The sequence below is a fragment of the Somniosus microcephalus genome, unplaced genomic scaffold (assembly GCF_052327205.1).
Source record: "Somniosus microcephalus isolate GS21.2 unplaced genomic scaffold, FLI_Smic_1.0 scaffold709, whole genome shotgun sequence".
Lineage (NCBI taxonomy): Eukaryota > Metazoa > Chordata > Chondrichthyes > Squaliformes > Somniosidae > Somniosus > Somniosus microcephalus.
Window position 1 is genome coordinate 87,328 of NW_028225896.1, and position 24,446 is coordinate 111,773.

General features: G+C 49.8%; 1 protein-coding gene across 3 annotated transcripts in view; it reads right to left on the bottom strand.

Moving 5' to 3' along the window:
* Positions 1–11,507, bottom strand: part of LOC147081173 (NACHT, LRR and PYD domains-containing protein 3-like) — a 92,559-nt gene extending 81,052 nt beyond the window's left edge. The window contains exons 1-2 of one of the 3 annotated variants that reach the window (XM_085980911.1): positions 11,100–11,507; positions 1,823–1,981 (exon numbers count right to left, since the gene is read on the bottom strand). In XM_085980911.1, coding sequence (XP_085837037.1) covers positions 1,823–1,981; positions 11,100–11,148 — 208 coding nt within the window. In that variant the 5' untranslated portion in view covers positions 11,149–11,507. Of the gene's footprint in view, positions 1–1,822; positions 1,982–4,621; positions 4,906–11,099 lie in introns of those variants that run through there. The other 2 variants (XM_085980912.1, XM_085980913.1) reach the window with 2 other exon arrangements.
* Between the last annotated feature and the right edge of the window lie 12,939 nt (positions 11,508–24,446).

The window sequence follows — 24,446 nt, forward strand, 5'->3', positions numbered from 1 at the left end:
GTGAGTAAAAACCTTTTTACGCAGCGAGTGGTGAGGACCTGGAACTCGCTGCCGACGGAAGTGGTGGAAGCGGAGCCACTCGATGTTTTCAAGGGGAGACTGGATAGGCACTTGAGGGAAATAAACTTGCAGGGCTACGGGGATAGAGCGGGGGAATGGGACTGACTGGATTGCTCTACAGAGAGCCGGCATGGACTGGATGGGCCGAATGGCCTCCTTCTGTGCCGTTATGACTATTAGCATTGATAGAGGATTGGTTAACTGACAGAAAACAGAGTAGGGATAAACAGGACATTTTCAGCTTGGCAGGCTAGTGGGGTGCCACAAGGATCAGTGCTGGGGCCTCTGCTATTTACAATCTATATTACTGACTTAGATGAAGGGACCGAGTGCAATGGATCCAAGTTTGCTGCTGATACAAAGCTAGGTGGGACAGTAAGCTATGGGGACACAGAGCCTGCAAAGGGATATGGGCAGTCTAAGTGTGCGGGCAGTAAGGTGACAGATGGAATATAATGTGGGGAAATGTGTGCGTATTCACTTTAGTAGGAAGAGTAGAAAAACAGAACCTTTTTTTAAATGGTGAAAAATTATTAAATGTTGGTGTTCAGAGAGATTTAGGTGTTCTCGTACAGGAAACAAAGTTAGCATGCAGGTACAGCGAGCAATTGGGCAGGCGGATGGCATGTTGGCCTTTATTACAAGGGGTTGGAATACAACAGTGAGGAAGTCTTGCTACAATTGTACAGGGCTTTGGTGAGACAACACCGGAGTACCGGGCACAGTTCTGGTCTCACATCGATAAAGGATGGGATAAAGACAGGAGGGAGAAATTATCTTAGCTCCAAAAATAAAGCAAATAAATCAGTTTGGGTGGAGCCAAGAAACAGCAAGGGTCAGAAAACATTGGTTGGAGGTGATTATAGGCCCCCAAACTGTAGTTGTAATGTAGGGCGGCGTATAATTCAGGGAACTGGAGGTGCATGTAGCAAGGGTAATATAGTAATCATGGGGGATTTTAAGCTATGTAAAGATTGGGGAAACCAAATCTGCAGTAATAGTGTGGGGACATCATCTGAGTCAATGGGACTCTCTCTGACCTTTCTCCCCAGTCCATCTCCAGGACCAGTGTGTATCTGAGTCAATGGGACTCTCTGACCTTTCTCCCCAGTCCATCTCCAGGACCAGTGTGTATCTGAGTCAATGGGACTCCCTCTGACCTTTCCCCCCAGTCCATCTCCAGGACCAGTGTGTATCTGAGTCAATGGGACTCTCTCTGACCTTTCTCCCCAGTCCATCTCCAGGACCAGTGTGTATCTGAGTCAATGGGACTCTCTCTGACCTTTCTCCCCAGTCCATCTCCAGGACCAGTGTATATCTGAGTCAATGGGACTCTCTGACCTTTCTCCCCAGTCCATATCCAGGACCAGTGTGTATCTGAGTCAATGGGGCTCTCTCTGACCTTTCTCCCCAGTCCATCTCCAGGACCAGTGTGTATCTGAGTCAATGGGACTTTCTCTGACCTTTCTCGCCAGTCTATCTCCAGGACCAGTGTGTATCGGAGTCAATGGGACTCTCTGACCTTTCTCCCCAGTCCATCTCCAGGACCAGTGTGTATCTGAGTCAATGGGACTCTCTGTGACCTTTCTCCCCAGTCCATCTCCAGGACCAGTGTGTATCTGAGTCAATGGGACTCTCTGTGACCTTTCTCCCCAGTCTATCTCCAGGACCAGTGTGTATCTGAGTCAATGGGACTCTCTCTGACCTTTCTCCCCAGTCCATCTCCAGGACCAGTGTGTATCTGAGTCAATGGGACTCTTACCTTTCTCCCCAGTTGATCTCTGGAAGCTCTTTGAATCGGAAGTGTTCTCTCCGATGGGTGTTCTGACAATCCTGTGCTGGTTCACCGGCTGTTGTTCCTCAGTCTGCAGTCTCTGTTTACTTCCAGCTTCCTCAATCACTCCATCAGTCACCGGGAGATCTAATTATGGCAGGTCAGAAAATTAGAATTTTGATTGAAAGCGTGAAATGATGTAATTTAGATGTCTTATCTGCTTACTAAAAATTCAATTTTAAGGCCGAGTATTTGTTTGATTTTGTCCCTTTCCTCAGATCCCCAGTTGCGGGGCTGTGTGTTTAGTTTGGAGATTTTCCTCAGATCCCCAGTTGCGGGGCTGTGTGTTTAGTTTGGAGATTTTCCTCAGATCCCCAGTTGCGGGGCTGTGTGTTTAGTTTGGAGATTTTCCTCAGATCCCCAGTTGCGGGGCTGTGTGTTTAGTTTGGAGATTTTCCTCAGATCCCCAGTTCCGGGGCTGTGTGTTCAGTTTGGAGATTTTGCTCACAGTAAATTTCAGCCCTCCCGAGACTCCCCCATTCTCACTGCTCTGGGCGGAAATGCACCATTTTCTGTCCCAACTGCCAATGAACCCACCGCCCCCTCCACCCCCGGACCAGCCCCTGTATTGTGAGTCAGTTCAGCTCATTCCCCGGGACCTGATGAACCCACCGCGCCCTCCACCCCCGGACCAGCCCCTGTATTGTGAGTCAGTTCAGCTCATTCCCCGGGACCTGATGAACCCACCGCGCCCTCCACCCCCGGACCAGCCCCTGTATTGTGAGTCGGTTCAGCTCATTCCCCAGGACGTGATGAACCCACCGCGCCCTCCACCCCCGGACCAGCCCCTGTATTGTGAGTCGGTTCAGCTCATTCCCCGGGACCTGATGAACCCACCGTGCCCTCCACCCCCGGACCAGCCCCTGTATTGTGAGTCGGTTCAGCTCATTCCCCAGGACCTGATGAACCCACCGCGCCCTCCACCCCCGGACCAGCCCCTGTATTGTGAGTCGGTTCAGCTCATTCCCCAGGACCTGATGAACCCACCGTGCACTCCACCCCCAGACCAGCCCCTGTATTGTGGGTCGGTTCAGCTCATTCCCCGGGACCTGATGAACCCACTGTGCCCTCCACCCCCAGACCAGCCCCTGTATTGTGAGTCGGTTCAGCTCATTCCCCGGGACCTGATGAACCCACCGCGCCCTCCACCCCCGGACCAGCCCCTGTATTGAGAGTCGGTTCAGCTCATTCCCCGGGACCTGATGAACCCACCGCCCCCTCCACCCCCGGACCAGCCCCTGTATTGTGAGTCGGTTCAGCTCATTCCCCGGGACCTGATGAACCCACCGCCCCCTCCACCCCCGGACCAGCCCCTGTATTGTGAGTCGGTTCAGCTCATTCCCCGGGACCTGATGAACCCACCGCCCCCTCCACCCTCGGACCAGCCCCTGTATTGTGAGTCGGTTCAGCTCATTCCCCGGGACCTGATGAACCCACCGCCCCCTCCACCCCCGGACCAGCCCCTGTATTGTGAGTCGGTTCAGCTCATTCCCCGGGACCTGATGAACCCACCGCGCCCTCCACCCCCGGACCAGCCCCTGTATTGTGAGTCGGTTCAGCTCATTCCCCGGGACCTGATGAACCCACCGCCCCCTCCACCCCCGGACCAGCCCCTGTATTGTGAGTCGGTTCAGCTCATTCCCCGGGACCTGATGAACCCACCGCGCCCTCCACCCCCGGACCAGCCCCTGTATTGTGAGTCGGTTCAGCTCATTCCCCGGGACCTGATGAACCCACCGCGCCCTCCACCCCCGGACCAGCCCCTGTATTGTGAGTCGGTTCAGCTCATTCCCCGGGACCTGATGAACCCACCGCGCCCTCCACCCTCGGACCAGCCCCTGTATTGTGAGTCGGTTCAGCTCATTCCCCGGGACCTGATGAACCCACCGCCCCCTCCACCCCCGGACCAGCCCCTGTATTGTGAGTCGGTTCAGCTCATTCCCCGGGACCTGATGAACCCACCGCCCCCTCCACCCCCGGACCAGCCCCTGTATTGTGACCGGTTCAGCTCATTCCCAGGGACCTGATGAACCCACCGTGCCCTCCACCCCCAGACCAGCCCCTGTATTGAGTCGGTTCAGCTCATTCCCCGGGACCTGATGCTGACAGGAATCTGCCATCCATTGCAGACCGATTCTGTTGCACATTAACACCCCTCCCTGTGATATAAATCATTAGAACTGAGACTTCCTCTTTCTCACTCCTGTAGACGGAAATGCGCCATTTTCTCTGCAGAGTTACTAACCAGCGCTGTGACCCTCCCTCCCTCGCTGTGATCTAAACTCGGGGCTGGGCATCTGCTGTCGGGCTGTGTGCTGAATGGAGCCGAGTTCCCTCAGTCACAGAGCGCCAGCCTAGCTCCAAGTTGAAGTTTAAGCCTCATTGTTCAGGACTCCCCCACCAGAGGAACAATAGTTTTTCTCTATCTATCCTGTCAACTCCTTTAATCATCTTAAACACCTCAATTAGATCATCCCCTGATCTTCTATATTCAAGGGAATAGAAGGCTAGTCTTTGCAACCTGTCCTGATAATTTAACCATTTTAGCTCAGGTATCATCCGATGAATCGACGCTACATCCCCTCCAAGGCCAACATCTCTCTCCTGAGGGGTGGTGCCCAGAACTGAACAACATGTGCAACAATATTCACTACTCAAGAATATAATGAGACAGTTTATCAAATTTAAAAAAGAAAGTTACTAAACCATGCTAACAGGAAGTCTTACCAATGATATGTATCTGCATACCCTACTGCTCAGAACCAACAGGTTCCTACTCCTGGACTGCCGAGTACATGGACAGTTTACACTGAATGTTTCACAGTCTTTCAGATATAAATTGGAGCCAAGACCTCTTGTACTGAGATCTGACAGATTGTTACCCTGACAATAGAGGAAATCACTCACCGACAATAACTGAAAACGGAAATAACAAAACCAGCATCACATGTTCAGAGTTTAGTGAAGAACATTAACCCTGAACATTCAGCCAGTGTTTCTAACCATGAAGCTGCAATTCCAATAACGGATTTTTTACACCACCAGACCTGACACTGTGGGTTTACTGAATCCACCGCCAGTTCCAGCTGTACAGAACATTAAGCAGCGCCACATCTACAGAAATACATCAATAAAATAGGTCACATTGTTGGAGATTCACCCTGTGACCGCTGAAAAATCAGATTGTCTTAAACTATCAAATCTGTTACTGTTATGGAATTGTATGTATCCATACACCTGGATCATGGGACCAACAAGAAACTTTTTTCTGACAACACAAAATAATTTTACTAATCATTAAAATATAAGATTTACGTATCATTTTATCAGTTTTTACTAAAACGATAATCATTTAATTCAACTGCCATCGTGAAATTCAGAAATAGATTTACTGATAGAAAATAACTCAGTAAATCCAGCGTCCAGTTCAGAATTGTAATTCACAACATGGTGCAGTTTGTCACGGAGTGCAGCTTGGAATAGAAACATAGAAACATAGAAGATAGGAGCAGGAGTAGGCCATTCGGCCCCTCGAGCCTGCTCCACCATTCAATGAGATCATGGCTGATCATCCAAATTCAGTACCCTGTCCCTGCCTTCTCCCCATATCCCTTGATCCCTTTAGCCTTAAGAAATATATCCAACTCCTTCTTGAATATATTTAATGAATTGGCCTCTACTGCCTTCTGTGGTAGAGAATTCCACAGGTTCACCACTCTCTGGGTGAAGAAATGCCTCATCTCTGTCCGAAATGGCTTACCCCTTATCCTTAGACTGTGACCCCTGGTTCTGGACTCCCCGGCCATCAGGAACATCCTTCCTGCATCTAGTCTGTCTAGTCCTGTTAGAATTTTACAAGTTTCAATGAGATCCCCTCTCATTCTTCTAAACTCCAGCGAGTATTAGCCCAATCGACCCAATCTCTCCTCATATGTCATTCCTGCCATCATAAGAACATAAGTAGGATCAGGAGTAGGAGCAGGAGTAGGCCATACGGCCCCTCGGGCCTGCTCCGCCATTCAATAGGATCATGGCTGATCCGAATCTAGACTCACCTCCACTTCCCTGCCCTCTCCCCGTAACCCCTAATTCCCTTATCTGCTAGGAAACTGTCTATCTCCATTTTAAATTTATATAAAGTCGCAGCTTCCACAGCTCTCTGGGTAGCAAATTCCATAGATTTACTACCCTGAGTGAAGAAGTTTCTCCTCATCTCAGTTTTGAAAGGGCAGCCCCTTGTTCTTAGATTATGCCCCCTAGTTCTAGTCTCACCCATCAGTGGAAACATCCTCACCACATCCACCCGATCAAGCCCCTTCACAATCTTATATGTTTCGATAAGATCACCTCTCATTCTTCTGAACTCCAATGAGTAGAGTCCCAACCAACTCAACCTTTCCTCATACGTCAACCCCCTCATCTCCGGAATCAGCCGAGTGAACCTTCTCTGAACCACCTCGAGAGCAAGTATATCTTTTCTTAAATATGGAAACCAAAACTGCACGCAGTATTCCAGGTGTGGCCTCACCAATACCCTGATCCCAGGCATCAGTCTGGTGAATCTTCGCTGCACTCCCTCCATGGCAATAACATCCTTCCTCAGATAAGGTGACGAAAACTGCACACAATACTCCAGATGTGGTCTCACCAAGGCCCTGTACAACTGCAGCAAGACATCCTTGTTCCTGTACTCGAACCCTCTCGCTACGAAGGCCAACATATCATTTGCCTTCTTCACCGCCTGCTGCACCTGCATGCTTACCTTCAGCGACTGGTGCACAAGGACACCCAGGTCTCGTTGCACTTCCCCTTCTCCCAATCTATTACCGTTCAGATAATAATCTGCCTTCCTGTTTTTGCCACCGAAGTGGATAACCTCGCATTTATCCACATTATACTGCATCTGCCATGCTTCTGCCCAATCACCCAACCTGTCCAAATCATACTGGACTTTCTCAGCATCCTCGTCACAGCACACACGCCCACCCAGCTTTGTGTCGTCTGCAAACTTGGAGATATTACATCTAGTTCCCTCGTCTAGATCATTTATATATATTGTGAATAGCTGGGGTCCGAGGACCGATCCCTGCGGTACCCAACTAGTCACTGCCTGCCACTCAGAAAAAGACCCATTTATTCCAACTCTTTGCTTTGTCTGCCAACCAGTTCTCTATCCAAGTCAGTACCTTGCCCCTAAGCCCATGTGCCTTAACTTTACATGCTCATCTCTTATGCGGGACCTTATCGAAAGCCTTCTGAAAGTCCAAATACACCACATCCACTGGTTCTCCGTTACCTATTTTACCAGTTACATCCTCAAAAAATTCCAGTAGATTAGTCAAGCACGATTTACCTTTTGTAAATCCATGTTTTCCAAGTGCTCTGCTATTACATCTTTTATAATGGACTCTAGCATTTTCCCCACTACCGATGTCAGGCTTATCGGTCTGTAATTCCCCGTTTTCTATCTACCACCTTTGGTGAATAGTGGGGTAACATTAGCTACCCTCCAATCCATGGGAACTGTTCGAGTCTATCGAATTTTGGAAGATGACCAGCAATGCATCTACTATTTCTCGGGCCACTTCCTTAAGTACCCTAGGATGTAAAGGATCAGGCATTGGGGATATATCAGCCTTCAATCCCGTCAATTTCCCTACAAATACTGATTTCTTTCAGTTCCTCCCTCTCATTAGACCCTATGTTCCCCGACATCTCTGGGAGGTTATTTGTGTCCTGCTTTGTGAAGACGGAACCAAAGTATGTATTTAATTGGTCAGCCATTTCTTTGTTCCCCATTATAGATTTTCCTGATTCTGACTGCAAGGGACCTACACTTGACTTCACCAAACTTTTTCTCTTCACATATCTATAGAAGATTTTACAGTCAGTTTATATGTTCCCTGCAAGCAAACTCTCATACTCTATTTTCCCCCTCTTAATTAATCCCTTTGTCCTCCTTTGCTGAATCCTAAACTGCTCCCAAACCTCAGGTTTGCTGCTTTTTCAGGCCAATTTATATGTCCTCTCCTTGGATCTTATGCTATCCCTAATTTCCCTTGTTAGCCATGGTTGAGTCAACTTTTTTGTTTTATTTTTATGTCAAACAGAGATGAACAAATTATGTAGTTCATCCATGCGATCTTTGAATGTTTGCCATTGCCTATCCACCATCAACCCTTTGAGTAACATTCCCCAATCAATCCTACCCAACTCGCGCCTCATACCATCATAGTTTCCTTTACTTAAATTCAGGACCCTAGTCTGAGTCAACTACTTCACTCTCCATCTTAATGAAGAATTCTGTCATATTATGATCGCTTCGACCCAAGGGGCCTCGCACAACAAGATTGCTAATTAATCCTCTCATTACATAATACCCAGTCTAAGATGGCCTGATCTCTGGTTGGTTCATCGACATATTGGTCCAGGAAACCATCCCGTAAACACTCCAGGAATTCCTCCTCCACAGTATTGTTACTAATTTGGTTAGCCCAATCTATATGTAGATTAAAGTCACCCATGATGACTGCTGTGCCCTTATTGCACGCTTCTTTAATTTCCCTTTTAATGCCATCCCCAACCTCCGCATTACTGTTTGGAGGTCTATATACCACTCCCACGAACGTTTTCTGCCCCTTGGTATTTCTCAGCTCTACCCATACAGATTCCACATCATCAGAGCTAATATCCTTCCTTACCATTGTGTTAATTCCTCTTTAACCAGCAATGCTACCCCACCTCCTTTTCCTTTTTGCTTATCTTTCCTGAATATTGAATACCCCTGGATGTTGAGTTCCCAGCCTTGGTCACTCTGGAGCCATGTTTCTGTATTGCGAGATGGTTCAGCTCATTCCCCGGGACCTGATGAACCCACCGCGCCCTCCACCCCCGGACCAGCCCCTATATTGTGAGCCGGTTCAGCTCATTCCCCGGGACCTGATGAACCCACCGTGCCCTCCACCCCTGGACCAGCCCTTGTATTGTGAGCCGGTTCAGCTCATTCCCCGGGACCTGATGAACCCACCGCGCCCTCCACCCCCGGACCAGCCCCGATATTGTGAGCCGGTTCAGCTCATTCCCCGGGACCTGATGAACCCACCGTGCCCTCCACCCCTGGACCAGCCCTTGTATTGTGAGCCGGTTCAGCTCATTCCCCGGGACCTGATGAACCCACCGCCCCCTCCACCCCCGGACCAGCCCCTGTATTGTGAGTCGGTTCAGCTCATTCCCCGGGACCTGATGAACCCACGGCGCCCTCCACCCCCGGACCAGACCCTGTATTGTGAGTCGGTTCAGCTCATTCCCCGGGACCTGATGAACCCACGGCACCCTCCACCCCCGGACCAGACCCTGTATTGTGAGTCGGTTCAGCTCATTCCCCGGGAGCTGATGAACCCACCGCACCCTCCACCCCCGGACCAGCCCCTATATTGTGAGCCAGTTCAGCTCATTCCCCGGGACATGATGAACCCACCGTGCCCTCCACCCCCAGACCAGCACCTGTATTGTGAGCCAGTTCAGCTCATTCCCCGGGACCTGATGCTGACAGGAATCTCCCCTCCATTACAAACCGGTTCTGTTCCACATTACCATCCCTCCCTGTGATATAAATCATTAGAACTGAGACTTCCGCTTTCTCACTCCTGTAGACGGAAATGCGCCATTTTCTCTTCTGAATTACGAACCAGCGCTGTGGCCCTCCCTCCCTCGCTGTGATCTAAACTCGGGGCTGAGCAGCCGCTGTCGGGCTGTGTGCTGAATGGAGCCGAGTTCCCTCAGTCACAGAGCGCCAGCCTAGCTCCAAGTTGAAGTTTAAGCCTCATTGTTCAGGACTGCCCCCCCCCCCACCCCCAGAGGAACAATAGTTTCTCTATCTATCCTGCCAACTTCTTTAATCATCTTAAACACCTCAATTAGATCGTCCCCTGATCTTCTATATTGAAGGGTATACAAGCCTAGTCTTTGCAACCGGTCCTCATAATTGAGCCATTTTAGCTCAGGTATCATCCGATGAACCCCCTCTACATCCCCTCCAAAACCAACAACTCTCTCCTGAGGGGTGGTGCCCAGAACTGAACAACATGTGGAACAATATTCACTACTCAAAAATATAATGAGACAGAGTTTATCAAATTTAAAAAGAACCATTACTAAACCATGGCAACAGGAAGTCTTACCAATTATATGTATCTACATACCCTACTGCTCAGAACCAACAGGTTCCTACTCCTGGACTGCCGAGTACATGGACAGTTTACACTGAATGTTTCACGGTCTTTCAGATATAAAAGGAACCAAGGCCTCTTGTACTGAGATCTGACAGATTGTTACCCTGACAACAGAGGAAATCACTCACCGACAATAACTGAAAACGGAAATAACAAAACCAGCATCACATGTTCGGAGTTTAGTGAAGAACATTAACCCTGAACATTCAGCCAGTGTTTCTAACCATGAAGCTGCGATTCCAATAACAGATTTTTTACACCACCAGACCTGACACTGCGGGTTTACTGAATCCACCGCCAGTTCCAGCTGTACAGGACATTAAGCAGTGCCACATCTACAGAAATACATCAATAAAATAGTCACATTGTTGGAGATACACCCTGTGACCGCTGGAAATCAGATTGTCTTAAACTATCTAAATCTGTTACTGTTATGGAATGGTATGTATTCATACACCTGGATCATGGGACCAACAAGAAACTTTTTCTGACAACACAAAATAATTTTACTAATCATTAAAATATAAGGTTTACATATCATTTTATCAGTTTTTACTAAAACGATAATCATTTAATTCAACTGCCATCGTGAAATTCAGAAATAGATTTACTGATAGAAAATAACTCAGTAAATCCAGCGTCAGTTCAGAATTGTAATTCACAACATGGTGCAGTTTGTCACGGAGTGCAGCTTGGAACAGAAACATAGAAGATAGGAGCAGGAGTAGGCCATTCGGCCCCTCGAGCCTGCTCTGACATTCAATGAGATCATGGCTGATCTGATCCTAACCTGAAATCTTCTATCACTCTCCATCCACCCGAGCCCGTGTGGTCTCCCAGGAGAGGCGAAAAACCAGATAAATGACCCAATGGCCAATTTGGGATGAAAAAATCTGGGAAATTCCTCTCCGACCCATCTAGGCGATCGAAACTCGTCGAGATCACTCTGTCCCTATATTTTCTACAGTACTTACCTTCTGTAAAGGCGATCTCCACCCTAGCCAGGAACAGGAATAAAACCATCTCCTGAAATCTAACACAGAATTAGAACACAGTAGGATCAGAACCAGGCTACACAGCCCCTGGGCCCACTCCACTACCCACAGGGCCATGACCATTCCGAACCTAGACTCATGTCCAATTTCCTGCCCGCTCCCTGTAACCCTTAATTCCCTTTACTTCTAGGAAACTATCTATTTCTGTTTTAAATTTACTTAATGATGTAGCTTCCACAGCTTTCTGGGGCAGCAAATTCCACAAACCTACCACCCTGAGTGAAGAAGTTTCTCCTCATCAGTTTTGAAAGAGCAGCCCCTTATTCTAAGATTATGCCCCCTCGTTCTAGTTTCACCCATCATTGGGAACATCCTCACCGCATCCACCCGATCAAGCCCCTTCACAATCTTATATGTTTCAATAAGATCGCCTCTCTTACTTCTGAACTCCAATGTGTAGAGTCCCAATCTACTCAACCTCTCCTCATATGTCCACCCCCTCATCCCCGGGATTAACTGAGTGAACCTTCTTTGTACTGACTCGAGAGCAAGTATGTCTTAAGTATGGACACCAAAACTGTATGCAGTATTCCAGGTGCGGTCTCACCAATACCTTGTACAACTGCAGCAATACCTCCCTGTTTTTGTATTCTATCCCCCTAGCAATAAAAGCCAACATTCCATTGGCCTTCTTGATCACTTGCTGCACCTGCATACTAACTTTTTGAGTTTCGTGCACCAGGACCCCCAGATCCCTTTGTACTACGGTACTTTCCAGTTTCTTGCCATTAAGATAATAACTTGCTCTATGATTTTTCCTGCCAAAGTGCATAACCTCACACTTTCCAGTATTGTATTCCACCTGCCAAATCTCTGCCCACTTACTTAGCCTGTCTATGTCCCTTTGCAGGTTTTTTATGTCCTCCTCACTCACTACTTTCCATCCCATCTTTGTATCATCTGCAAACTTTGATATGTTACACTCGGTCCCCTCCTCCAAATCGTTAATATAGATTGTGAAGAGTTGGGGACCCAGCACTGACCCCTGCGGAACACCACTAGTTACTGGTTGCCAGTCTGAGAACGAACCTTTTATCCCAACTCTCTGCTTTCTGTTAGAGAGCCAATCCTCCACCCACGCCAGAATATTACCCCCAATCCCGTGATTTTTTATCTTGAGCAATAATCTTGTGTGGCACCTTGTCAAATGCCTTTTGGAAGTCTAAATACACTACGTCCACTGGTTCCCCTTTATCCACCCTGTATGTTACTTCCTCAAAAAACTCAAGCAAATTTGTCAAACATGACTTCCCCTTCATGAAACCTCGAGCCTGCTCCGCCATTCAATGGGATCATGGCTGATCATCCAAATTCAGTGCCCGGTCCCTGCTTTCTCCCCATATCCCTTGATCCCTTTAGCCTTAAGAAATATATCTAACTCCTTCTTGAATATATTTAATGAATTGGCCTCTATTGCCTTCTGTGGTAGAGAATTCCACAGGTTCACTACTCTCTGGGTGAAGAAATTCCTCCTCATCTCTGTCCTAAATGGCTTACCCCTTATCCTTAGACTGTGACCCCTGGTTCTGGACTCCCCCGCCATCGGGAACATCCTTCCTGCATCTAGTCTGTCTAGTCCTGTTAGAATTTTATAAATTTCAATGAGATCCCCTCTCATTCTTCTAAACTCCAGCGAGTATAAGCCCAATCGACCCAATCTCTCCTCATACATCATTCCTGCCATCCCAGGTATCAGAAACATTGAAACATAGAAGATAGGAGTAGGCCATTCGGCCCCTTCAGCCTGGTGAATCTTCGCTGCACTCCTTCCATGGCAAGTACATCCTTCCTCAGATAAGGCGACCAAAACTGCACACAATACTCATGGTGTGGTCTCACCAAGGCCCTGTACAACTGCAGCAAGACATCCTTGTTCCTGTACTCAAACCCTCTTGCTACGAAGGCCAACATACTATTTGCCTTCTTAACCGCCTGCTGCACCTGCATGCTTACCTTCAGCGATTGGTGCACAAGGACGCCCAGGTCTCGTTGCACTTCTCCTTCTCCCAATCTATTGCCAATCAGATAATAATCAGCCACCTTGTTTTTGACACCGAAGTGGATAACCTCGCATTTATCCACGTGAAATTGCATCTGCCATGCCTCTGCCCAATCACCCAACCTGTCCAAATCATACTGGAGTTTCTCTGCATCCTCCTCACAGCACACACGTCCACCCAGGTTTGTGTCATCTGCAAACTTGGAGATATTACATCTCGTTCCCTTGTCCAGATCATTAATATATATTGTGAATAGCTGGGGTCCGAGAACTGATCCCTGGGGTACCCCACTAGTCACTGCCTGCCACTCGGAAAAAGAGCCATTTATTCCAACACTTTGCTTTCTGTCTGCCAACCAGTTATCTATCCAAGTCAATACCTTGCCCCCAATCCCATGTGCCTTAACTTTACACGCTAATCTCTTATGCGGGACCTTATCGAAAGCCTTCTGAAAGCCCAAACACACCACATCCACTGGTTCTCCCTTACCTATTTAACCAGTTACATCCTCAAAAAATTCCAGTAGATTAGTCAAGCACGATTTACCTTTTTAGATCCATGTTGACTTTGTCCGATCCGGTCACTGTTTTCCAAGTGCTCTGCTATTACATCTTTTATAATGGACTCTAGCATTTTCCCCACTACCGATGTCAGGCTTATCGGTCTGTAATTCCCCGTTTTCTCTCTACCATCTTTTTTGAATAGTGGGGTAACATTAGCTACCCTCCAATCCATGGGAACTCTTCCAGAGTCTATCGAATTTTGGAAGATGACCAGCAATGCATCTACTGTTTCTCGGGCCACTTCCTTAAGTACCCTAGGATGTAAATTATCAGGCCCTGGGGATTTATCGGCCTTCAATCCCGTCAATATCCCTACAAATACTGATTTCTTTCAGTTCCTCCCTCTCATTAGACCCTATGTTCCCCGACATCTCTGGGAGGTTATTTGTGTCCTGCTTTGTGAAGACGGAACCAAAGTATGTATTTAATTGGTCTGCCATTTCTTTGTTCCTCATTATAAATTCCCCTGATTCTGACTGCAAGGGACCTACACTCGACTTCACCAATCTTTTTCCTCTTCACATATCTATAAAAGCTTTTACAGTCAGTTTATATGTTCCCTGCAAGCTTACTCTCATACTCTATTTTCCCCTCTTAATTAATCCCTTTGTCCTCCTTTGCTGAATCCTAAACTGCTCCCAACCCTCAGGTTTACTGCTTTTTCTGGTCAATTTATATGTCCTCTCCTTGGATCTTATGCTATCCCTAATTTCCCTTGTTAGCCACGGTTGAGTCAACTTTTTTTTTATTGTTATGCCAAACAGAGATGAACAAATTCTGTAGTTCATCCATGCGATTTGAATGTTTGCCATTGCCTATCCACCGTCAACCCTTTGAGTAACATTCCCCAATCAATCCTACCCAACTCGCGCCTCATACAGGTAGACTATCCTTTATCCGAAAACCTCGGGACCAGCCGTGTTTCGGTTTTTGGAGAATTTCGGATTTCGGAAGGTGGGCCGGCAGGGGTCCGCGGGGGGGTCGGTGGGGGGGGTCGTGCGCACGACCCCCCGCCGACCCCGACCCCCCCGCCGACTTACGGTCAGGGTCGGCGGGGGGGGGGGGGGGTCGGCGGGGGGTCGTGCGCACGACTTACGCTGACGCTCAGCGTAAGTCGGCGGGGGTCCGCGGGGGGGGGTTGGCGGGTGTCGGGGGTGTCTGCGGGGGGTCGTGCGCACGACTTACGCTGGACTTACGCTGACTGAAAAAACCTTCGGTTTTTAGAGGGTTTCGGAAGTCCGGATAAAGGGTAGTCTACCTCTACCATCGTAGTTTCCTTTATTTAAATTCAGGACCCTAGTCTCCAAGTCAACTACTTCACTCTCCATCTTAATGAAGAATTCTATCATATTATGATCGCTCCGACCCAAGGGGCCTCGCACAAGATTGCTAATTAATCCTCTCATTACATAATACCCAGTCTAAGATGGCCTGATCTCTACTTGGTCCCTCAACATATTGGTCCAGGAAACCGTCTTGTATACACTCCAGGAATTCCTCCTCCACAGTATTGTTACTAATTTGGTTAGCCCAATCTATATGTAGATTAAAGTCACCTGTGTTAACTGCTGTGCCCTTATTGCACGCTTCTTTAATTTCCCTTTTAATGCCATCTCCAACCTCAGCATTAATGTTTGGGGGTCTATATGACACTCCCACTAACGTTTTCTGCCCCTTGGTATTTCTCAGCTCTACCCATACAGATTCCACATCATCAGAGCTAATATCCTTCCTTACCATTGTGTTAATCCCTCTTTAACCAGCAATGCTACCCCACCTCCTTTTCCTTTTTGTCCATCTTTGCTGAATATTGAATACCCCTGGATGTTGAGTTCCCAGCCTTGGTCACCCTGGAGCCATGTTTCCGGAATCCCAATCATACATCCGTTTACCTCTATTTGCACAGCTAATTCATCCACCTTATTACGAATGCTCCTCGCATTAAGACACAAAGCCTTCAGGCTTGTTTTTTTAACCCTCTTAGACCTTTTTAGAATTATTATTTACTGTGGCCATGTTTGATTTAAACCCTTGATTTCTCTGTCTGCCACTTTTGTTTTTCTCCTTCCTGTCTTTTGCTTTTATCCTTGTTTCCCTTTCCTCTGTCTCCCTGCTCATGTTCCCAACCCCCTGCCATTTTAGTTTAAACCCTCCCCCACAGCACTAGCAAACACTCCCCCTAGGACATCGGTCCCGGCCCTGCCTAGGTGCAAACCGTCCATTTTGTACTGGTCCCACCTCCCCAGAACCGGTTCCAATGTCCCAGGAATTTGAATCCCTCCCCCTGGCACCATTCCTCTAGCCACGTATTCATCTGAAATATTCTTCTATTTCTACTCTGACTAGCGCGTGGCACTGGTAGCAATCCTGAGATTACTACCTTTGACGTCCTGTTTTTTTAATTTACCTCCTAACTCCCTATATTCAGCTTTTAGGACCTCATCCCGTTTTTTACCTATATCGTTGGTACCTATATGCACCACGACAACTGGCTGTTCACCCTCCCCTTCCAAAATATTCTGCAGCCACTCAGACATCCTTGACCCTTGCACCAGGGAGGCAACATACCATCCTGGAGTCACGTTTGCGGCCACAGAAACACCTATCTGTTCCCTGTACAATAGAATCCCCTATTACTATAGCTCACTCTTTTTCGTCCCGTCCTGTGCAGCAGAACCACCCACGGTGCCAGGAAGTTGGCTGCTGCTGCCTTCCCCTGATAAGCCATCCTCCCCAACAATATCCAAAGCGGTATATCTGTTTGAGAGGGGTATGACCACACGGGACCCCTGCACTACCTGCCTGCGCCTACTACTCTGCCTGGCCATCACCCATTCTCTTCCTGCCTGTGCAGCCTTTACCTGCAGTGTGACCAACTCCCTAAATGTACTATCCACGACGTCCTCAGCATCGTAAATGCTCCAGTATGTATCCACTCGCAGCTCCAGCGCCGCATGTGGTCTGCCAGTAGCTGCAGCTGGATACACTTCCCGCACACATGGTTGTCAGGGACACAGGAAGTGTCCCTGATTTCCCACATAGTGCAGGAAGAGCATACCATGGCAGAGCTCTCCTGCCATGACTTACCTGTTAATTAAATCAAATTAAATTAAAAGTGAGGCAGGTATGGGGACCCAGGAGGTGGAGGAGCCTCAGCCTTTGCAATTGTCCAACAGGTTCGAGGTTCTTGCGGCCTGTATGGGTGAAAGCGGTGGCTGCAGGGTGGATGAGCAAACTGACCGTGGCACCGAGGTACAGGAAGCGATTCAAGCGGGGGGAGTTAATAGGAAGATAGTGGTCATTGGACAGCATAGTCAGGGGGATAGATACAGTTCTCTGCAGCCAAGAGCGGGAGTCCAGACAGCTGTGTTGCCTGCCGGATGCCAGGATTCAGGACATCTGCTCTGGGCTGGAGAGGAACTTGCAGTGGGAGGGGGAGGAGCCAGTCGTCGTGGTCCATATAGGTACCAATGACACAGTTAGAACTAGGAAAGAGGTTCTGCTGAGAGACTGTGCAGCTAGGGGCTAATTCAAAAAGCAGAACCTCAAGGGTAATAATGTCTGCATTATTACCTGAGCCACGAGCAAATTGGCATAGGGTAAATAAAATTAGAGAGATGAATGCGTGGCTCACAGACTGGTGTGGGAGAAATGGGTTTTGATTCCTGGGGCACTGGCACCATACTGGGGAAAGTGGGATCTGTATCGTTGTGATGGTCTTCACCCGAACCATGCTGGGACCAGTGTTCTGGCGAGTCATATAACTAGGGCGGTAGAGAGGGTTTTAAACTAAATAGTGGGATCAAACTTGTTGAGATGTGGTAAATCAAAGAGTGGAGACAAGGCAAGAGAGAAAGGTATTAATATGGGAAATGATAAACAGACCGTGACAGGAAGGGATAGAGAGGACAAATCTAAGAGTAAATCAACAGATAAGGCTAGAGGTTACAAAAATAATAAAAGGACAAAACTAAAGGCTCTGCATCTGAATACACGTAGCATTCGAAACAAAACAGATGAACTGATAGCGCAAATAGAAATAAATAAGTCTGATCTGATCGTCATTACAGAAACATGGCTGCAGGATGACGTCGATTGGGACCTGAATATTGAAGAGTACGTGACATTTAGGGAGGACAGAAAGCTAGGAAAAGGTGGAGGGGTGGCTCTGTTAATTAATGGTATTAGCACAATAGAGAGGGATGACCTAAGTTCAGGAAACCAGGATGTAGGAGCGGTTTGGGTAGAGATGAGAAATGATAAAGGCAAGAAGTCACTTGTGGGAGTGGTGTACAGGCCCCCTAACAGTAACCACACGATAGGATAGAGTATAAAGGAAGAAATAATGGGAGCTTGTCAGAAAGGTACGGCAATAATCATGGGGGATTTAATCTACACAGAGACTGGAAAAATCAGACCGGCAAAGGTAGCATAAATGAGGAGTTCATAGAATGTTTTCGGGATAGTTTCTTACAACAGCACGTTCTGGAGCCAACCAGAGAGCAGGCTATACTAGACCTGGTATTGTGCAACGAGATAGGATTAATTAATGACCTCATAGTGAAGGAGCCCCTAGGTAGCAGCGATCATAATATGATTGAATTTTACCTTCAGTTTGAGGGAGAGAAGAGTGGGTCCTAGACTAGTATTTTAAGCTTAAATAAGGGCAATTCTGAGGGCATGAAAGCAGAGCTAGCTAAAGTGAACTGGCAAATTAGGTTAAGGGAGAGGTCAATAAAGATGCAGTGGCAGACATTTACGGGGATATTTCAGAATACACAGAATAGATACATTCCAAAGAGAAAGAAAATTTCCAAGGGGAGGACCCACCATCCGTGGTTAACTAAAGAAGTTAAAGAAAGTATCAAACTTAAAGAAAAAGCAGATAATTGCGCAAAGGCGGCTGGCAGCTCAGAAGATTGGACAGAATATAAAAAACAGCAGAGCATGACGAAAAGATTAATTAAGGAGAGAAAAATTAGAGTATGAGAGAAAGCTAGCTAGAAATATAAAAACAGATAGTAAGAGTTTCTATAGATATTTTAAAAAGAAAAAAGTGTTAACAGTGAGCATTGGTCCTATAGAAAGTGAGTTTGGGGAATTAATAATGGAAAATAAGGAGATGGGAGCTGAATTGAACAGGTATTTTGCATCGGTCTTCACTATAGAGGATTCAAGTAACATCCCAGAAATAGCTGTAAATCAGGAAATGGAAGGGAGGGAGGAACCAGTGTGTAACGGAGTCAGTCAATCAGACTCTCTCTGACCTTTCTCCCCAGTCCATCTCCAGGACCAGTGTGTATCTGAGTCAATGGGACTCTCTCTGACCTTTCTCCCCAGTCCATCTCCAGGACCAGTGTGTATCTGAGTCAATGGGACTCTCTCTGACCTTTCTCCCCAGTCCATCTCCAGGACCAGTGTGTATCTGAGTCAATGGGACTCTCTCTGACCTTTCTCCCCAGTCCATCTCCAGGACCAGTGTGTATCTGAGTCAATGGGACTCTCTCTGAACTTTCTCCACAGTCCATCTCCAGGACCAGTGTGTATCTGAGTCAATGGGACTCTCTCTGACCTTTCTCCCCAGTCCATCTCCAGGACCAGTGTGTATCTGAGTCAATGGGACTCTCTCTGACCTTTCTCCCCAGTCCATCTCCAAGACCAGTGTGTATCTGAGTCAATGGGACTCTCTCTGACCTTTCTCCCCAGTCTATCTCCAGGACCAGTGTGTATCTGAGTCAATGGGACTCTCTCTGACCTTTCTCCCCAGTCCATCTCCAGGACCAGTGTGTATCTGAGTCAATGGGACTCTCTCTGACCTTTCTCCCCAGTCCATCTCCAGGACCAGTGTGTATCTGAGTCAATGGGACTCTCTCTGACCTTTCTCCCCAGTCCATCTCCAGGACCAGTGTGTATCTGAGTCAATGGGACTCTCTCTGACCTTTCTCCCCAGTCTATCTCCAGGACCAGTGTGTATCTGAGTCAATGGGACTCTCTCACCTTTCTCCCCAGTCCATCTCCAGGACCAGTGTGTATCTGAGTCAATGGGACTTCCTCTTACCTTTTTCCCGGTCGATCTCTGGAAGCTCTTTGAATCAGAAGGGTTCTCTCCGGTTGGTGCTCTCACAATCCTGTGTTGGTTCACCTGCTGTCGTTCCTCAGTCGACAATCCCTGTTTACTCTCAGCTGTGAACCTTTCTCAATCACTCAGTCTTTCACCGGGAGATCGAATTATGGCAGGACTGAAAATAACAACATGAAGAGTGTGAAGTAATGTAATGTAGACTTTTCTTCTGCTTAATAAAAATAAAAGTTTGGGTCCGAGTGCTTCTGTCTGATTTTTGTCCCTTTTCTCAGATCCCCGCCATGGCGTCCAGCAAATCACACTGCCTGATCTCACTGGGCCCATCCTCCCCGGGTTACACACTGTCTGATCTCACTGGGCCCATCCTCCCCGGGTTACACACTGTCTGATCTCACTGGGCCCATCCTCCCCGGGTTACACACTGTCTGATCTCACTGGGCCCATCCTCCCCGGGTTACACACTGTCTGATCTCACTGGGCCCATCCTCCCCGGGTTACACACTGTCTGATCTCACTGGACCCATCCTCCCCGGGTTACACACTGTCTGATCACACTGGGCCCATCCTCCCCGGGTTACACACTGCCTGATCTCACTGGGCCCATCCTCCCCGGGTTACACACTGTCTGATCTCACTGGGCCCATCCTCCCCGGGTTACACACTGTCTGATCTCACTGGGCCCATCCTCCCCGGGTTACACACTGCCTGATCTCACTGGGCCCATCCTCCCCGGGTTACACACTGTCTGATCTCACTGGGCCCATCCTCCCCGGGTTACACACTGTCTGATCTCACTGGGCCCATCCTCCCCAGGTTACACACTGTCTGATCTCACTGGGCCCATCCTCCCCGGGTTACACAGTGTCTGATCTCACTGGGCCCATCCTCCCCGGGTTACACACTGTCTGATCTCACTGGGCCCATCCTCCCCGGGTTACACACTGTCTGATCTCACTGGGCCCATCCTCCCCGGGTTACACACTGTCTGATCTCACTGGGCCCATCCTCCCCGGGTTACACACTGTCTGATCTCACTGGGCCCATCCTCCCCGGGTTACACACTGTCTGATCTCACTGGACCCATCCTCCCCGGGTTACACACTGTCTGATCTCACTGGGCCCATCCTCCCCGGGTTACACACTGTCTGATCTCACTGGGCCCATCCTCTCCGGGTTACACACTGTCTGATCTCACTGGGCCCATCCTCCCCGGGTTACACACTGTCTGATCTCACTGGGCCCATCCTCCCCGGGTTACACACTGTCTGATCTCACTGGGCCCATCCTCCCCAGGTTACACACTGTCTGATCTCACTGGGCCCATCCTCCCCGGGTTACACACTGTCTGATCTCACTGGGCCCATCCTCCCCGGGTTACACACTGTCTGATCTCACTGGGCCCATCCTCCCCGGGTTACACACTGTCTGATCTCACTGGGCCCATCCTCCCCGGGTTACACACTGTCTGATCTCACTGGGCCCATCCTCCCCGGGTTACACACTGTCTGATCTCACTGGGCCCATCCTCCCCGGGTTACACACTGTCTGATCTCACTGGGCCCATCCTCCCCGGGTTACACACTGTCTGATCTCACTGGGCCCATCCTCCCCGGGTTACACACTGTCTGATCTCACTGGGCCCATCCTCCCCGGGTTACACACTGTCTGATCTCACTGGGCCCATCCTCCCCGGGTTACACACTGTCTGATCTCACTGGGCCCATCCTCCCCGGGTTACACACTGTCTGATCTCACTGGGCCCATCCTCCCCGGGTTACACACTGTCTGATCTCACTGGGCCCATCCTCCCCGGGTTACACACTGTCTGATCTCACTGGACCCATCCTCCCCGGGTTACACACTGTCTGATCACACTGGGCCCATTCTCCCCGGGTTACACACTGCCTGATCTCACTGGGCCCATCCTCCCCGGGTTACACACTGTCTGATCTCACTGGGCCCATCCTCCCCGGGTTACACACTGTCTGATCTCACCGGGCCCATCCTCCCCGGGTTACACACTGTCTGATCACACTGGGCCCACCCTCCCCGGGTTACACACTGTCTGATCTCACTGGGCCCATCCTCCCCGGGTTACACACTGTCTGATCTCACTGGGCCCATCCTCCCGGGGTTACACACTGTCTGATCTCACTGGGCCCATCCTCCCCGGGTTACACACTGTCTGATCTCACTGGGCCCATCCTCCCCGGGTTACACACTGTCTGATCTCACTGGGCCCATCCTCCCCGGGTTACACACTGTCTGATCTCACTGGGCCCACCCTCCCCGGGTTACACACTGTCTGATCTCACTGGGCCCATCCTCCCCGGGTTACACACTGTCTGATCTCACTGGGCCCATCCTCCCCGGGTTACACACTGTCTGATCTCACTGGGTCCATCCTCCCCGGGTTACACACTGTCTGATCTCACTGGGCCCATCCTCCCCGGGTTACACACTGTCTGATCTCACTGGGCCCATCCTCCCCGGGTTACACACTGTGATCTCACTGGGCCCATCCTCCCCGGGTTACACACTGTCTGATCTCACTGGGCCCATCCTCCCCGGGTTACACACTGTCTGATCTCACTGGGCCCATCCTCCCCGGGTTACACACTGTCTGATCTCACTGGGCCCATCCTCCCCGGGTTACACACTGTCTGATCTCACTGGGCCCATCCTCCCCGGGTTACACACTGTCTGATCTCACTGGGCCCATCCTCCCCGGGTTACACACTGTCTGATCTCACTGGGCCCATCCTCCCCGGGTTACACAGTGTCTGATCTCACTGGGCCCATCCTCCCCGGGTTACACACTGTCTGATCTCACTGGGCCCATCCTCCCCGAGTTACACAGTGTCTGATCTCACTGGGCCCATCCTCCCCGGGTTACACACTGTCTGATCTCACTGGGCCCATCCTCCCCGGGTTACACAGTGTCTGATCTCACTGGGCCCATCCTCCCCGGGTTACACACTGTCTGATCTCACTGGGCCCATCCTCCCCGGGTTACACACTGTCTGATCTCACTGGGCCCATCCTCCCCGGGTTACACACTGTCTGATCTCACTGGGCCCATCCTCCCCGGGTTACACACTGTCTGATCTCACTGGGCCCATCCTCCCCGGGTTACACACTGCCTGATCTCACTGGGCCCATCCTCCCCGGGTTACACACTGTCTGATCTCACTGGGCCCATCCTCCCCGGGTTACACACTGTCTGATCTCACTGGGCCCACCCTCCCCGGGTTACACACTGTCTGACCTCACTGGGCCCATCCTCCCCGGGTTACACACTGTCTGATCTCACTGGGCCCATCCTCCCCGGGTTACACACTGTCTGATCTCACTGGGCCCACCCTCCCCGGGTTACACACTGTCTGATCTCACTGGGCCCATCCTCCCCGGGTTACACACTGTCTGATCTCACTGGGCCCATCCTCCCCGGGTTACACACTGCCTGATCTCACTGGGTCCATCCTCCCCGGGTTACACACTGCCTGATCTCACTGGGCCCATCCTCCCCGGGTTACACACTGTCTGATCTCACTGGGCCCATCCTCCCCGGGTTACACACTGTCTGATCTCACTGGGCCCATCCTCCCCGGGTTACACACTGTCTGATCTCACTGGGCCCATCCTCCCCGGGTTACACACTGTCTGATCTCACTGGGCCCATCCTCCCCGGGTTACACACTGTCTGATCTCACTGGGCCCATCCTCCCCGGGTTACACACTGTCTGATCACACTGGGCCCATCCTCCCCGGGTTACACACTGTCTGATCTCACTGGGCCCATCCTCCCCGGGTTACACACTGTCTGATCTCACTGGGCCCATCCTCCCCGGGTTACACAGTGTCTGATCTCACTGGGCCCATCCTCCCCGGGTTACACACTGTCTGATCTCACTGGGCCCATCCTCCCCGGGTTACACACTGTCTGATCTCACTGGGCCCATCCTCCCCGGGTTACACACTGTCTGATCTCACTGGGCCCATCCTCCCCGGGTTACACACTGTCTGATCTCACTGGGCCCATCCTCCCCGGGTTACACACTGTCTGATCTCACTGGGCCCATCCTCCCCGGGTTACACACTGTCTGATCTCACTGGGCCCATCCTCCCCGGGTTACACACTGTCTGATCTCACTGGGCCCATCCTCCCCGGGTTACACACTGTCTGATCTCACTGGGCCCATCCTCCCCGGGTTACACACTGTCTGATCTCACTGGGCCCATCCTCCCCGGGTTACACACTGTCTGATCTCACTGGGCCCATCCTCCCTGGGTGACACACTGTCTGATCTCACTGGGCCCATCCTCCCCGGGTTACACACTGTCTGATCTCACTGGGCCCATCCTCCCCGGGTTACACACTGTCTGATCTCACTGGGCCCATCCTCCCCGGGTTACACACTGTCTGATCTCACTGGGCCCATCCTCCCCGGGTTACACACTGTCTGATCACACTGGGCCCATCCTCCCTGGGTTACACACTGTCTGATCTCACTGGGCCCATCCTCCCCGGGTTACACACTGTCTGATCTCACTGGCCCATCCTCCCCGGGTTACACACTGTCTGATCTCACTGGGCCCATCCTCCCCGGGTTACACACTG